Raw genomic sequence first — 13455 nt, 5'->3', positions numbered from 1 at the left:
GCTGAACAACAACACGGTTGCAACCAGGGTTCAAGCGTGCCATACCCTAGAGACTGTTCCCCAGGGTGTCTCCTTGTATACAGGAAGCAGACCACGTCCCTAAGGCAGCTTCTGAGCTGCTCACAGTAAATTCCACCACGGAGTTGATGACCAGCCTCATCATGGGAAGTAGTATATCCAGCTCCCCAGCCACTCAACCAGGCCCAGCCAAGTTGACACACAAATTTAAGTACCACACTGGAGAGTGAATGAGGAAAACCAAAGAAGAATTAATGCTTTTGAGTTGTGGTATTGGTGAAGAATACTGAAAGTACCGTGGACTGCCAGAAGAACTAACAAATGTGTGAAGAAGTGCAGCCAGAATGCGCCTTGGAAACAAGGATGGCCAGACTTCATCTCACCTACTTTGGTCATGTTGTTAGAAGGGATGATTCCCTGGAGAAAGATGTCGTGGTTGGTAAAGTGGAGGGAAAAGGGATAGGCCCTCAACAAGATGGACTGACACAGTGGCTGCAGCGATGGGCTGAGGTATAGCAAGGACTGTGAGGCTGGCCCAGGACCGGGCAGTGTTTGGTTCTGTTGTCCACAGGGTTGCTGTGAGTCGGAACCGACCTGACGGCACCTAACAACAACAGCAGCACAAATCTTAGATATTTCTCCAGCTGAGAAAGAGACGGCTCTTTGCAGTTTTAAGTTAACGTAAGCATTGCTGTGTTGTGTATGATGTCACTCTGAGAAAAGTATAAACATTTTTGAGGAACCCTGGTGGTGCAGTACTTGAAGCACTTGTCTGCTAACTATAAGTGGGTGGTTCAAACCCACCAGCTACTTCACAGGAGAGAGATGCAGCAGTCTGCTTCTGTGAAGATGACAGCCTTGGAAGCGCTATGGGGCAGTTCTCTTCTGTTTCAAGGGTCTCTCTGAGTCAGAATCAAGCCACCAGCAGTTGGTTGGTTCAGGGATAAGCTTCTGCAGTAAGACTTAGATCAAAGGTTTTGAACATATGTTGCTTTGCACAGATATCTGAACACCATTAAAACACGTTCCCGGGTGGTCACCACCCCCCACCTCCAACTTTTGATCTTTAGTGATAAATAGATGGAGAGAAAACCAACAGAACACTTATGCTGTCTCTGAGGATGGACACGGTGCTGGCACTGCCCCAGGGGACAGATATCATGGTGCTCACGCTGTCTCAGCAGATGGACACAGGGCTTGGGCTGACCCAGGGGACAGACAGGTGTTTTTGCTGCCCTAGGAGACACACACGGTGCTCACACTGCCCCAGTGGACAGACACGGTGCTTGCGCTGTGGTCAGAGGATGGACAGGGTGCTCATGCTGTCCCAGGGACGGACAGGATGCTTGTGCTGTCTCAGGGGACAGACATGGTGCTCACACTGTCCCAGCGGATGGACATGGTGCTTGCTTTCTGTGCTGCACGCAAAGCCTCCTAGTTTAGAAATGCTTAACCACCAGAAAGGAAAGAAGGCCTGCAGGCCTTCAGCTGTGTCCCAGATAAACTGTTTATTTATAGTCACGTTTGAAAATGGTTTCACACCCCAGAAGTTTTCTTTGACCTTGAAAATGCCGTCAGTGCATTTGAAATGTTAGGAGTGTCTGTTACTTTCTCAGTCACTCTCGCTGTCATGATGGACGGCCTTCCTTGACAGTGCTTCCCACGGTTCCATTAGTTTCTCTTCCGCCAGGAAGCAGTACCCTTCCATCACCTGTCACACCAGTCTGTATGCACCGTGTCTACAAGCTGGCCAGGTGCTGTCCCTGCCCTCGGGTAGGCACACAGGACACGTAAGGTTAACATCTGTAGCCCGAGAGATTCAATGTGGGAAAAACTCGAGAGATACGCTGCGAGCCTTGGATGTGCGTGGACTGGTGTTATTTATTTTCTGAACTCTCTGAAGTGACTTGAGGCCTTTGGTTCTGTTCTTTTCGTTAAAGTGCTCCAACGAAGCTGTGTTCGCTGTGGACTTCCACCCCACGGACACCAATGTGATAGTTACCTGTGGGAAGTCCCACCTCTACTTCTGGGCCCTCGAAGGAAGCTCTCTCATTAAGAAGCAGGGATTATTCGAGGTAATGTGAAATCACATGGTTTCTGTTTTACTTCTCCCCGGGTGGTGTGCGGGATCAGCTGGGCCTTGAAGGAGTCTGAGGCATGCCAGTCTTAACGATGGTTTGGATTGGTAAGTGTGGGTGCATGTGGGGGTCGCAGTAATGAGACTGTTCCCGGGATCGCGGACACGGCTGGGGAGGCCTGGGGCTTGTGGGGAAGGATGACCCAGCGGGGGGAGAAGAGCAGAGACAGGAAGGAGGCAGCCCTGGGGCGGCAGCGTCAGTGGTGGGCTCACACAGAGCGCGCACACCAAGGCGTCATGAGGGTGGGCACCATGTTGCGTCTGCAAAGAAAGACAGACAGCTCTGAGCCTTTCTCTGGCCGTTTGGGGGCTTGTGGGAGCACCAGGAGATAGCCCCTCTTCCTCGGTGCTGGGCCATGGCCGCCACCCCCCAGGGGCTGTTTGCGAGGGTCGCTGTATTGTGCTGGGGCTCTGTTCTGCAGGCTGTAGCCATGGCAACACAGCCTCAGTCTCCTTCCCCACCCTCCTCAGCTTAAACTGTCTGCACCTTCATGGTTCCCCAGCCACTTGGAGTTGCCAGAAATGTCTTTATTTCAGAGCAGATAATCTCATGGCCTAAATTACGTAACAGTAACCAAAACTGAAAGGCACAGTGTGGACACAGAAGCTGACACTGTCCACCTGGAGTCCCTGGGAATCTAGACAGATTAATACCAATGAAAGGACGTCTTAATGAGATGTATGTGTATAACATTCTGCAGAAACAAGAAAAGCCAAAGTTTGTCCTCTGTGTGACTTTCTCTGAGAACGGTGACACCATTACCGGAGATTCAAGTGGCAACATCTTAGTCTGGGGAAAAGGTAACAAGTGCTTCCTTGGTGCAGACACAGACGTGTGGGGATGTTACAAGGAAGTGGGTAGCTGTAATTTCTGGAAGACTCCGTTAGTACAGGCAGACCTTGGTTCTAGCCCTTTGCACTATTACACCTTGCAGGCAGTACGTTTCCATGCAAACTGGAGGTTTCCTGCCCTGTGTTGGCAGGTCTGTCAGCACCATCCCATAGCACGTGCTCACTTCATGTCTCCGTGGCCCATTTTGGTCATTCTCATAGTATTTCAGACTTTTTTCGTCATGCTGTTGCACCCTGAGTAGACTGTGGTATCATGTAAACATAACTCTTACATACGCTGGGAAACCACAAAATTGTGGGTCTCGCTTCCTTGCGATACTCACTTTGTTGCAGTCGTTTGGACACAACCCTGCAGTAGCTCCGAGGTCTGCCATATGATTTACAGGATGCTGTTAAATTCTAGGTCATACAGGCGCCTACAGAGGTATGTGCACACACATGCATGTGCAGTGTTGGTGGTGGTGGTGTTATGTGCCGTCGAGTCGGACCCGGCTCATAGCGACCCCTCCTTGGATTTCTGAGGCAGTATCACTATGGAAGTAGATTGCTCCATCTTCCTTCCGAGGAGTGGCTGGTGGGTTTGAACCACCAGCCTTCTGGTTAGCAGTCAAGTGCCTTAGGCACTACGCTACCAGAGCTCCTGCATGTGCAATAGGAAACCATAAAACCAAAACATGAGGAGATGGAAGAAAAGCAAGAGTTACCAACCTCCATTCATTTGAGCAGGCTGTCTAGACCCAAGGGAGTGAGGGAGTCCGCAGCTTCATGAGGGGAGTCAATCAGACCGTTAGGATGATGAGGATGTCAGTAACCGGTTACATGGCTGCGAGATACTGGACAACCTCTCTGATGGGCACAGCCTTCGGCTGGTGTTTCTAAAGGCTGATTATGTGCACAGCAGTGGGCTTATCGTTTTTAAAGAAATTGCTACTGTATTTATGTTCTAAGAGAACACTCTTACCCATGTGCCGGTTGTGTTGCTATGGACACACAGCTACCACTTCTGTATCATAAATTGTAAAACGTAACACATTTGTGGTAGAATATGTGCTACTTCTGTAATCTATATCCGTTTTCAAAGTGGTTTCACCTGCTGTCTTACTTCTAATGTCGGCCCTGTGCATGACGCAGACTAGGTACCAGCACACCTGAATCTAGGGCAGTTTCGCTTTGGTAGCGTAGTGCCTAAGGCACTCGACTGCTAACCAGAAGGCTGACGGTTCAAACCCACCAGCCACTCCTGGGAAGGAAGATGGGGCAATCTACTTGCGTAGAGATACCACCTTGGAAACCCAAGAAGGGGTCGCTATGAGTCGGGTCTGACTTGACGGCACGTAACAACAACAACAAGGGCAGTTTTGGTAATTTGTGGAGTCTCTCCTCACTGGAAAGAAGGCTGGAAAGAGAAGGAACTTGTGTAGCACCCCTACTGTCTTGGTGTCTTGGGGCTCAGTGTTGTCCCTATAGTTGTGTTTAAGCCCTTGGCAGACCTGGGGGGTAGGCAGGACCCCATTCCACAAAGGTGGCCACTGAGATGTGGGCGAGTGAGTAACCCGTCCAGAGGCACACAGCTCATGAAGACGAGTTGGGAGCCCTCAGTTGGGTGTGACTCACAGTGACCCCGTGGGACAGTGGACCTGGCCCATGCAGTTTCCTGGGCTGTCCTCTTTAAAGGGGCAGACCGCCAGGTCTCATCTCCCAAGAAGTTGCTAAGTGGGTTCAAACCACCAGCCTCTCGGTTGGCAGCTGAGTACTTTAAACACTGTGCCACCAGGGCTCCTTGAGGGCCCTCGAGCTGGGTTTGCAGCTCAGAGTCCGCATCCTCAGCCCCACTGTGCTCCCTGGAGCCCCACTGTGCCTCACGGGGGTATTGTTTCTGTAACGGTGAAGCATCCCAGCTCCACCTTGTCTGGTGCTCTGAAAGCTTAGAAACTGGGCTCTTCATTGGTTCATGTTACGGTGCTGTGGTAACCAGCAGCATCACATTTTTAAACAGAAATGGAGTGAGATTTGGAAAGGACACCGTGAGCCCTTTGACAATGTACTAACGATGGTTCTCTTGGTGGATTTAGGTACGAACCGGATATGCTATGCAGTTCAAGGGGCCCACGAGGGGGGGATCTTTGCACTTTGTATGTTAAGGGATGGCACACTGGTGTCAGGAGGAGGAAAAGACCGGAAACTCATTTCTTGGAATGGAAACTATCAAAAGCTTCACAAGACAGAGGTGAGACAGCAGGCATTGTTACTGAAATTCACGTTGAACCTTCAAGTGGGACACTAACCAGGGTCTTTGTTAGTTTGAAATATTTTGATTACAGTTTTCAAAACTGTTTAGAAAAACTTTATTAGATGGGGCAACATATATTTTGCTGAAATCATAGAGGTCTTGGTGGTTTGAGAACTGAAATAGGGTTAGTGGTGGTGTACACCAGGAAGCCAGTTCTGCCTGGTAGCAGCCTATCAGCCAGAAGAACTACCCCAGCGGGTCTCCAAGGTACATCTCCAGGCCTTGTCTCTCACGGAGCTGCTGCTCGTTCAGACAACCTACTTTTCAGTTAGTGGCAGTTGCCCCAGAACCAAAACCCACTGCTGTCCAGTCAATTCCAACTCACAGTACCCCTACACAACAGAGTAGAACTGCCCCACACGGTTTCCAAGGTTATAATCTTGACAGGAGTAGACTGCCACATCTTCCTCCTAGGGAGCAGCTGATGGGTTTGAACCACTGACCTTTTGGTTAGCAGCTGAGCGCTTTTTACCGCCATGCCACCAGGGTCCCTAGAATCATAGACATGCTTGTGTTAAGTCATAATAGCAGAAAAAGCTGCAGGACCTCATCCAGTTTCCTCCAAGCTGTCTGACGTTTTTGGTCAGCTTTCTGTGGTTCCTCTTCATTAGCATGGGTTATCATGACCTGCTCGCTCACCTGTGGGCACATCTGTGTACACCTCTCGGGGGCAGAGGACCTGGGGGAATACGGGCTCGGGTGCCACAGTCCCTGAGGTCTAGCAGGTCCGTTCTTTTATTGTAGCAAATTGTTCTTGGCTAAGGCATTTTGAAATTCTTTAACTTCCTATTTTGATTCTGCTGTATGTTTACAAACACGAGCGATGGATTTTAAAAGTGCAGGGTGAATTGCCAGAGGCATTTGACTGCTAACCAGAAGGCTGGCGGTTCAAACCCACCAGCCACTCCTCAGAAGGAAGACTGGGCAATCTACTTCCATAGTGATACTGCCTCGGAAACCCAAGGAGGGGTTGCTATGAGTCGAATTGAGTAGCAGTGAGTTTGGTTTTTGGTGTTTGGACCATTTCTAGTTGTGGTAAACTCAAGGACCTTGTTTCATGGCTGCATTATGGGACCTTGTTTGTAGCTATGTTATGGGACCTTGTTCTTGGCTGCCTTATAGGACCTTGTTTCACGGCTGTTATGGGACCTTGTTCATGGCTGTGTTATGTTATTCTTCACTTTCCATATTTTATCTGCTGCTACTGTCACAAGTCAAAGCAAGTGAAGAGCTAACTAACCAGCAGGAGTCCTGCTTATTCATTTTGTCAAGAAAAAGGCTTTGTGGTATTCTAAGCAACCCCCTTTGCTGATGCTTCCGAGATGCACAGAGTGTGTGCACTTGAAAAGGAAGCCTTGGGGTTAGGTGGCTCCCACACATGACTGAGTTGTGATGGGGCTGTCCTCCCGGTCTTCAGCACGTGTTCTGAATTAACAACTATGAGAATTCACTTAACATGATTACACATGTTCTGCTTTCATGACTCTCATCCATACAGATCCCAGAGCAGTTCGGTCCCATACGGACAGTGGCCGAGGGGAAAGGGGATGTGATCTTGATAGGGACAACTAGGAATTTCATTCTCCAGGGCACACTGAACGGGGACTTCACGCCCATTACTCAGGTACGTTCAGGAAGGTTAGGATGACCGTTCCTAAGCTCAGCGTTCTAACTGCTGCATCAGTTGAGGGGCACCCCTGCAGACCCCTGGGTGCTGAGCCCTGATGCAGCACCCCTTGAGACCCCTGGGTGCAGGTTGCAGTGTTCAGAGAGCCCCCATCTGCCTTACTTCTCTGCAGGGTCACACTGATGAACTCTGGGGACTGGCCGCCCATGCCTCCAAGCCTCAGTTCTTGACCTGTGGGCATGACCGGCATGCCACCCTCTGGGACGCCGTTGACCACCGGCCCGTCTGGGACAAAGTCATAGAGGTAGACACGTGTGTTACGTCTCCCTTTTTCTTTAAAAATGTCATCTGGACCGTATGTATTTAAATTCTGTGTGGAATGAGCCCAGGTGTGAAGCCATCCCAAAGCACACGCTGCATTGCCTGAGCAGTCACTCTCCCACGTCCTCCTGCAGTTCACTGTGGAATTCTGGGGCAGCAGGTCAGCCTCGTGAGTTGGTTGCTGAGTTTAGTGAGTGCACAGAGTATAGACTGCCTTCAGTGCTGGGAACCCCTTGTCATAGCCCCGCACTCGCTTCACGGCAGGCCTTCTGAATGAGCACGGGAGCCATACTGGAAGTAGGCTATGAGTTCATCTCTGCGACACCTGAGTGTGACAGTAAAGTTAAAAGGCTTTAGTTTTAAACTCAGCATCTCTGGAAACTTTGCCAAAGGGATTTGGATGCTCTTTGCATGTCAGAGGGGCTGGAATACCCCCTCCCTGCTTATAATCGGTGTACTGATGGGGCACCGTGTGATGTCCCCCACTTTACCAACACAGCCCTTACTCCCAAAAGCAGCCTTCCAAGAGCAAGTGGTTTTGGTTTTTTAAACACTTATTTTATTGATTAGGAAATTGAGACTTAAATAAACAAACCTGTTACTGTGGAGTCGATTCTGATTCACAGTGCCCCTAGAGGACAGAGTGGAACTGCCCCAGAGGGTTTCCAAGGCTGTCTGTCAATCTCCACAGAAGCAAAGCCCCAACTAAACTAACCACTGTTGAGTTGATTCCAACAGGATAGAAGCAAAGTCCAAACCAAACCCAGAGTTGATTCGGACCCACAGTGTCGAGAGAGGACAGGGTGGAAGTACCCCACAGGGTTTTCCAAGGCTGACATTTTCATGGAAGCCAACTGCCCCATTTCTCCTACAGAGCGGCTGATTCAAACAGCTTAACCGCTGTGCCACCAGGACTCCAGTTGAGACTTAAGAGAAGTTAAGTAACTTGCCCAAGGTCACTGAGTTTGTAAGCAGTAGAGCCAGTGTTTGCGCTCAGCTCAGTCTGCCCCCAAACCCAGGCTCTTGGCACTACATCGTGCTGTGGGTTGGAAACACCCCTGTGTTGCTAGTGCAGTGATGGTGGTTGGAATCCTGCCTAAGGGCAAGCACTCTGTGGCCTCCACACATCATCCCTTCATCCCCTCCCGAGTTGCCAGCACTCCCCGTGTGCCTGGGAGAGCTTCAGCCCTCTGCCTGCACTTTTCAGTGACGCGCTGGCGCTGCTGACCTCGAAGCCCTGGCCCCTGCGGCCATGAGCTGAGCCTTCGGAAGAAGAGAGCGTGGAGTGGCCCGAGGCAGCAGGAGGAGGCTAGAGGAAAGGGCCTTGAGTGTTACCTGCCCTTGCTAGGGGTTCGGGGAGGGAAGATAAGACTGGGGACACACGAGGGGTCAGGCAGAGGTGATGGCAGCCATGCATGCAGCAGGGACACAGTGTCAGGCAGGACGGCCTTCCGTGTGGTCTCTGTGGCTCAGCGGCTCTGCTAGCAGCAGAGACAGTTCCTCCATCTCCCTGCCCGGCCAGGCTGTTAACAGTCAGCCTGACATACGGGGAGGAGCACTGAGCTGAAAGTCGGGCAGAGACGCAGGCCAGTCACTTACGCCAGTGGTGCTGTGGGGCTCGAATGACTTGTTCATCCAAGTGCCCTGTAGACGCGGAAGCTTGCCATGAGAGGGAGTTGTGTGTGTGACAGGGGCACTCCTGAGCTTCCCTGCAGCTCCCGTGTCGGGAAAAGCACTGAGATCGCAGGACCAGGACCCGGACTGTCTCCTCCAGCCTCGGATCCCTGAGTGTCCACTGGTTCCCATGCACTCTTCCACGGCCACATGGCCACTGTCTTTTTCCCTTGTTCTTCCTGATGCATCTCTTCGCACTTCCATCCGTTCCAAACACCCCTGCCACGTGATCTTCTACCCACAACAGTTCTGGCCGTGACAGCCCTTCTATTGTAAAGAAAAAGCCACCTTCACTGTGTTGTTGTTTCCTCCAGAGCCCTTCCTCGGCAGCACGGGCTACAGTACTCCTGTCTCCATGACCTTTCCCACCCCCACCCCGTACAGTCCACAGTGGAGACCCGCCGCCCTCGGCCCGCCGTCCTCACGTCTGCCCAGAGCTCTGCTGCTCCCACACCTCTGATCACACCGTAGGCCCCTGGGCCCCTGCCGTCATTTTCTAGGTCTGCTGTAGCAAGCAGCACAGAGCAGGTGGCTTATCGGAACATAAATGTATTGTCTCGTAGTTATAGAGCTGGGAGTCAGAGTCAGGCTGTTGGCCACGTTGCTCCCTTCGGAGGCTCTGACAGACAAACGGGCCTAGGCCTCCCTCTCCCCGAGCTCCTGGCCGCTCCAGGTGTGTTTGACTCGCAGCTGCAGCGTTGCACGTGTCTGTGTCTCCCTGTCTCTGTGTCTCTTCTCTTTTATGAGGACGGCACTCAACTGACATCATCTTCGAAGACCCTATTGCCAGTCACGGTCATAGTCCCAAGCACAAGGACCAGGATTTCAGCGTCTCTCTTGGGGGAGATGCAATTCACTCCATAAAAACGCTGATCCCAAACCATTCTGGGGTGCCCACTTCCCACCTTCACCACTGACCGTTCTTCCTGCCAAGTCCGAGGCTCCCAACATGGGAAGCCTTCACCCGTGTCCCCAGTCTAGCGCCATCTGTCCCTGCTCTGCGATTCCACAGCCCTAGGTTCTGACCTCTCATCCCTCGGGTTCCAGCTTGCTTCAGTTAGTGGTGAACAGGAGTATACCCCACAAAAGCTAGATTGTGCCTCACTCGTCTTGGAGTCTTTCCGGGTTGCCATAGCGTCTTGCCCCAACTCTGCCCTCACCCAGTATCTGCATAATGGAATTGGGTACAGTGGCCACACATCCAGACAGCCAGAGCACACCTGTGTAAGACGAGCTTATCAGTCACCGAGCGGAGTGAACCGAAGGGGCTGTCACGTAAAACATGGCTCGGAAGGATGGCACTTCATCATGGTGAGTGGCCGTGAGAGAGGATATAAGACAAGAGGGAAGATCCTCAAAGGCTAAAAATGGAGTATCCCGGAAGCACGACATGCCTCCGGGTAGACAGTCCGCCTGCTCCCTGGAGAGCACTGACCCCCAAACGCAGCCACGCACCCCTGAGGGACTAGAGCTGTGCTTGTGTTTATGGTACTGCCTGTGTCGGCCGTCAATTTACACTTCCTTTAAAATGTTCTAGGATCCAGCTCAGTCTTCTGGTTTTCATCCTTCAGGGTCTGTGGTTGCAGTCGGAACACTGACTGGAAGGTAAGTCCAGGCGGGCATGGTCGGCGTTCTCAAAGCCTGCAGAAAGCGGCTTGTCTGTTTGATGTCTTCAGTGACAGGCATGGCGTAGCCTTCGGCCGCGTCTCCTCAGCGTCCAGTGACATCCCGAGAATTCAGTCACAGCCAGAAAGTAAAACTTAACATGAAACAGTGGTTTTCATATTTGGGAGCCTTGGGAGTCTGAGGAAGGGTCCAGACCCACTCTCCCAGGAGAATTGCCCACGGCATCCCCACCACATGCTCTCCCAGGAGAAGTGCCCATGGCATCCCCACCATGCATACACATCCACGTGCATGCATGCACACACATACACACACATTCATACACACACTTACACACATGTACACACATACACACCTGTCCATACATACATACACATATACACCCATACACGTATATATGCACTCATAGAGACATACTCATACACACACATACACACCCATAAACACAGATACATGTACACACGTACATAACTATGCACACACACACATACTCACCCATATACATGCACTAATTTGCCTTCAGAGGGCCCCTCATGGCCTGCTTAAAAACCCCTGATCTGGAGGTTGGGAGGGACCCAGCTTTGGAATCAGGTGAGAGCATTTCAAAGCTCTGAGAATCTCCGTTTGTTTTCCTAGCTGCTCTGCCCAAGTTTTCGAAACAGCCTGTGTTTGTACCTCCTACTCCTAGTCCACCATTACCACGCACCTCCTAGGGGCCAGGCAGCAGGTCTGCATCTGGATCCAGCTTGGCTGTTGGCCACAGGGCGTCTCTGAGCCCTTCCTGCGTCTCTTCCCATTTGTTCCCTTTTCTGCAGTGATGGCGTCTGCCTGGCCTCGCGGGTGATGCCTGCAGAGCTGCCTGTAGGCTGAGGGGGAGGTGGTGGTGACTGTCATCATCCCCCACGATCTACGTCATTTATCGCAGTCACGCATTCACTGGCTGCGGTTCACGGGCCTTCAGTGGTCCTTCCCTTTTCCTCTCTTCCAAAGCACTCCACTTAGGTTCCGTTGTTAGGACATTGAACGTATGTATAAAGACATGAGACGTGGGCAGCAGTGTCCTAAGAGTTGGGCCCATGTGGCCAACAGAATTGTTCATGCAAATCTGCCTGGCGACAGATGTGCACGGCCCTGCCTGCCTTCAGCTCTGTGATTCAGCTGAAGGTGAGGGCCCCATGGGAGGGCAAGGGGCAGTAAGTCCGCTCAGTAGACCTGCTGAAGGGCTGTCTGCCCTGGAGTTTGGAACTGCAGCAGCGGGGTGGCCACATCCTTCCATCCCTAAAGTGTCAGGTCCCACTTCCTGCCACCACCCGAGTGTAGCAGACAGGAGTGTGCAGCCAGTCAGCTGTTTTAACAAATACGCACCGGGCCCTGTGTCCTCACAGGAGGAATTCAGAGCACTCTCATACCCATTTGGCTTTAACATGGAACCTGCCAGGTGGCCCTGGGTTCTTAGCCCCATTTTACAGTTGAGGAAGCAGAGCCCCGAGAGGCTCATTGGCCTGTTGGGGCCCAACCCGCCGCTTACCTCTTGCTTTCTCTCAGTCCTCCCTTCCACCCTGCTGGTTGCCGCTAACATTCACATGCAGTCTAGGCCCTCAGCCAGCCTCTGTCCGCACACACGGTTGTCCCAGCGTATCCCAGGCCGTCCCGCCAGGCCCCTGTGAGATCTCCGGGTAAGCTCTTGCAGGTGGTCCCTTTGCTGCTCCATCTGACCAAGGCCCTGCCCAGAGCGTCCTCTCTTGTGCACATAAACGACAGACTTGGCGCTGGTACCATAGTGGTTCTGAATGTTCCCTTTTTGGGGAAGAGCTTGCATACAGAAAAGCTTCTGTTGTTATTACTGTGATTTGGGTGAAAGTGTACAGAGTTGGGTTTCCATTCAACAATTCCAACACATTTTGTTTTATGACACTGATTGCAGTCCCCATGGTGTAACAGCTCTCTACCCACTTCCTTCCTCTTTCCGTCCCCGCCTGCCTTCTGAGCTTCATCCCTGGGCGCACTGCCCTTTGCTCCTTGCGGTGGATGTTCTGAGGGGTGCGTACCTCCCTGGTGTCCACCTCGTGGCCCTGGCTGTCCTTGGGTTTCTCTCACACACACACAGAATACTTAGCAAGCCCTTGGCATGAGTCCTTTCCAACAGTCTCACTGCTGTTGTGCTGGTCACACTGCATTTCCTCGCAGAACAACTTACCCTACTCTTCTCTTACATTTCAACAGGTGGTTTGTGTTTGACACGGAAACAAAAGACTTGGTCACCGTTCACACGGATGGGAACGAGCAGCTGTCTGTAATGCGTTACTCACCAGGTTGTAACACGAGCCATTCACCATGATTCACCTGAACTGTGGAATGCTGTGTAGACACGTTGAAGAGAACAACTCCGTAGGCTCCTCGGAGTGAAATTTAACTTGTTCATGCACATCCTTGTGCAGTTAGGGGTTCTCTTCCCTGCTTGGCCTCACTTTTTCATGTAACTAGACTATGTTTGTGAGTGTGTGAGTGTTTTCTCCTGGAAAGTTTCAGACAGAATTGGACAGAAGGACATCGTGAGCCCAGCTTCTTAGTTACCCACTCTTAACCAGTCTTGTCCATCTGTAGCCCCACCCACTGCTGCTCATCGCCTTTGGGGCCCACAGAGGTGGTCACCGCCCACAGTGACCCCATGCAGCACAGTGGAGCCACCCCCCAGGGTTTTCTTAGGTGGAAACCTTACAGAAGCAGATTTCCAAGGTCTTTCTCCTGCAGAGCTGTTAGGTGGGTTCGAACCCTTTGGCTTCTCAGCACTTTAACCACTGTGCCACCAGGGCCATTCCAGACACCTTACCATTTTGTCTGTAAATATTGCTGAATCTCTCAGCGGTAGAGACTCTATTTTAACAGCCTTACTGAGGTATGATTTCCACG

The 13455-nt window shown here is 51.6% G+C and overlaps 1 protein-coding gene across 1 annotated transcript in view; it reads left to right on the top strand.

Annotated features, from left to right (window-relative positions):
• EML1 (EMAP like 1) overlaps positions 1-13455 on the top strand; it is a 100455-nt gene that overhangs the window by 62401 nt on the left and 24599 nt on the right. The window contains exons 9-15 of the mRNA XM_007944607.2: positions 1959-2093; positions 2857-2956; positions 5080-5234; positions 6796-6921; positions 7097-7228; positions 10457-10524; positions 12769-12857. Coding sequence (XP_007942798.2) covers positions 1959-2093; positions 2857-2956; positions 5080-5234; positions 6796-6921; positions 7097-7228; positions 10457-10524; positions 12769-12857 — 805 coding nt within the window. The remainder of the gene's footprint in view (positions 1-1958; positions 2094-2856; positions 2957-5079; positions 5235-6795; positions 6922-7096; positions 7229-10456; positions 10525-12768; positions 12858-13455) is intronic.

Source organism: Orycteropus afer, unplaced genomic scaffold, assembly GCF_000298275.1.
Source record: "Orycteropus afer afer isolate SDZICR_OR568_19922 unplaced genomic scaffold, OryAfe1.0 scaffold00128, whole genome shotgun sequence".
NCBI lineage: Eukaryota > Metazoa > Chordata > Mammalia > Tubulidentata > Orycteropodidae > Orycteropus > Orycteropus afer.
This window is presented reverse-complemented; position numbering and strand designations above follow the sequence as displayed.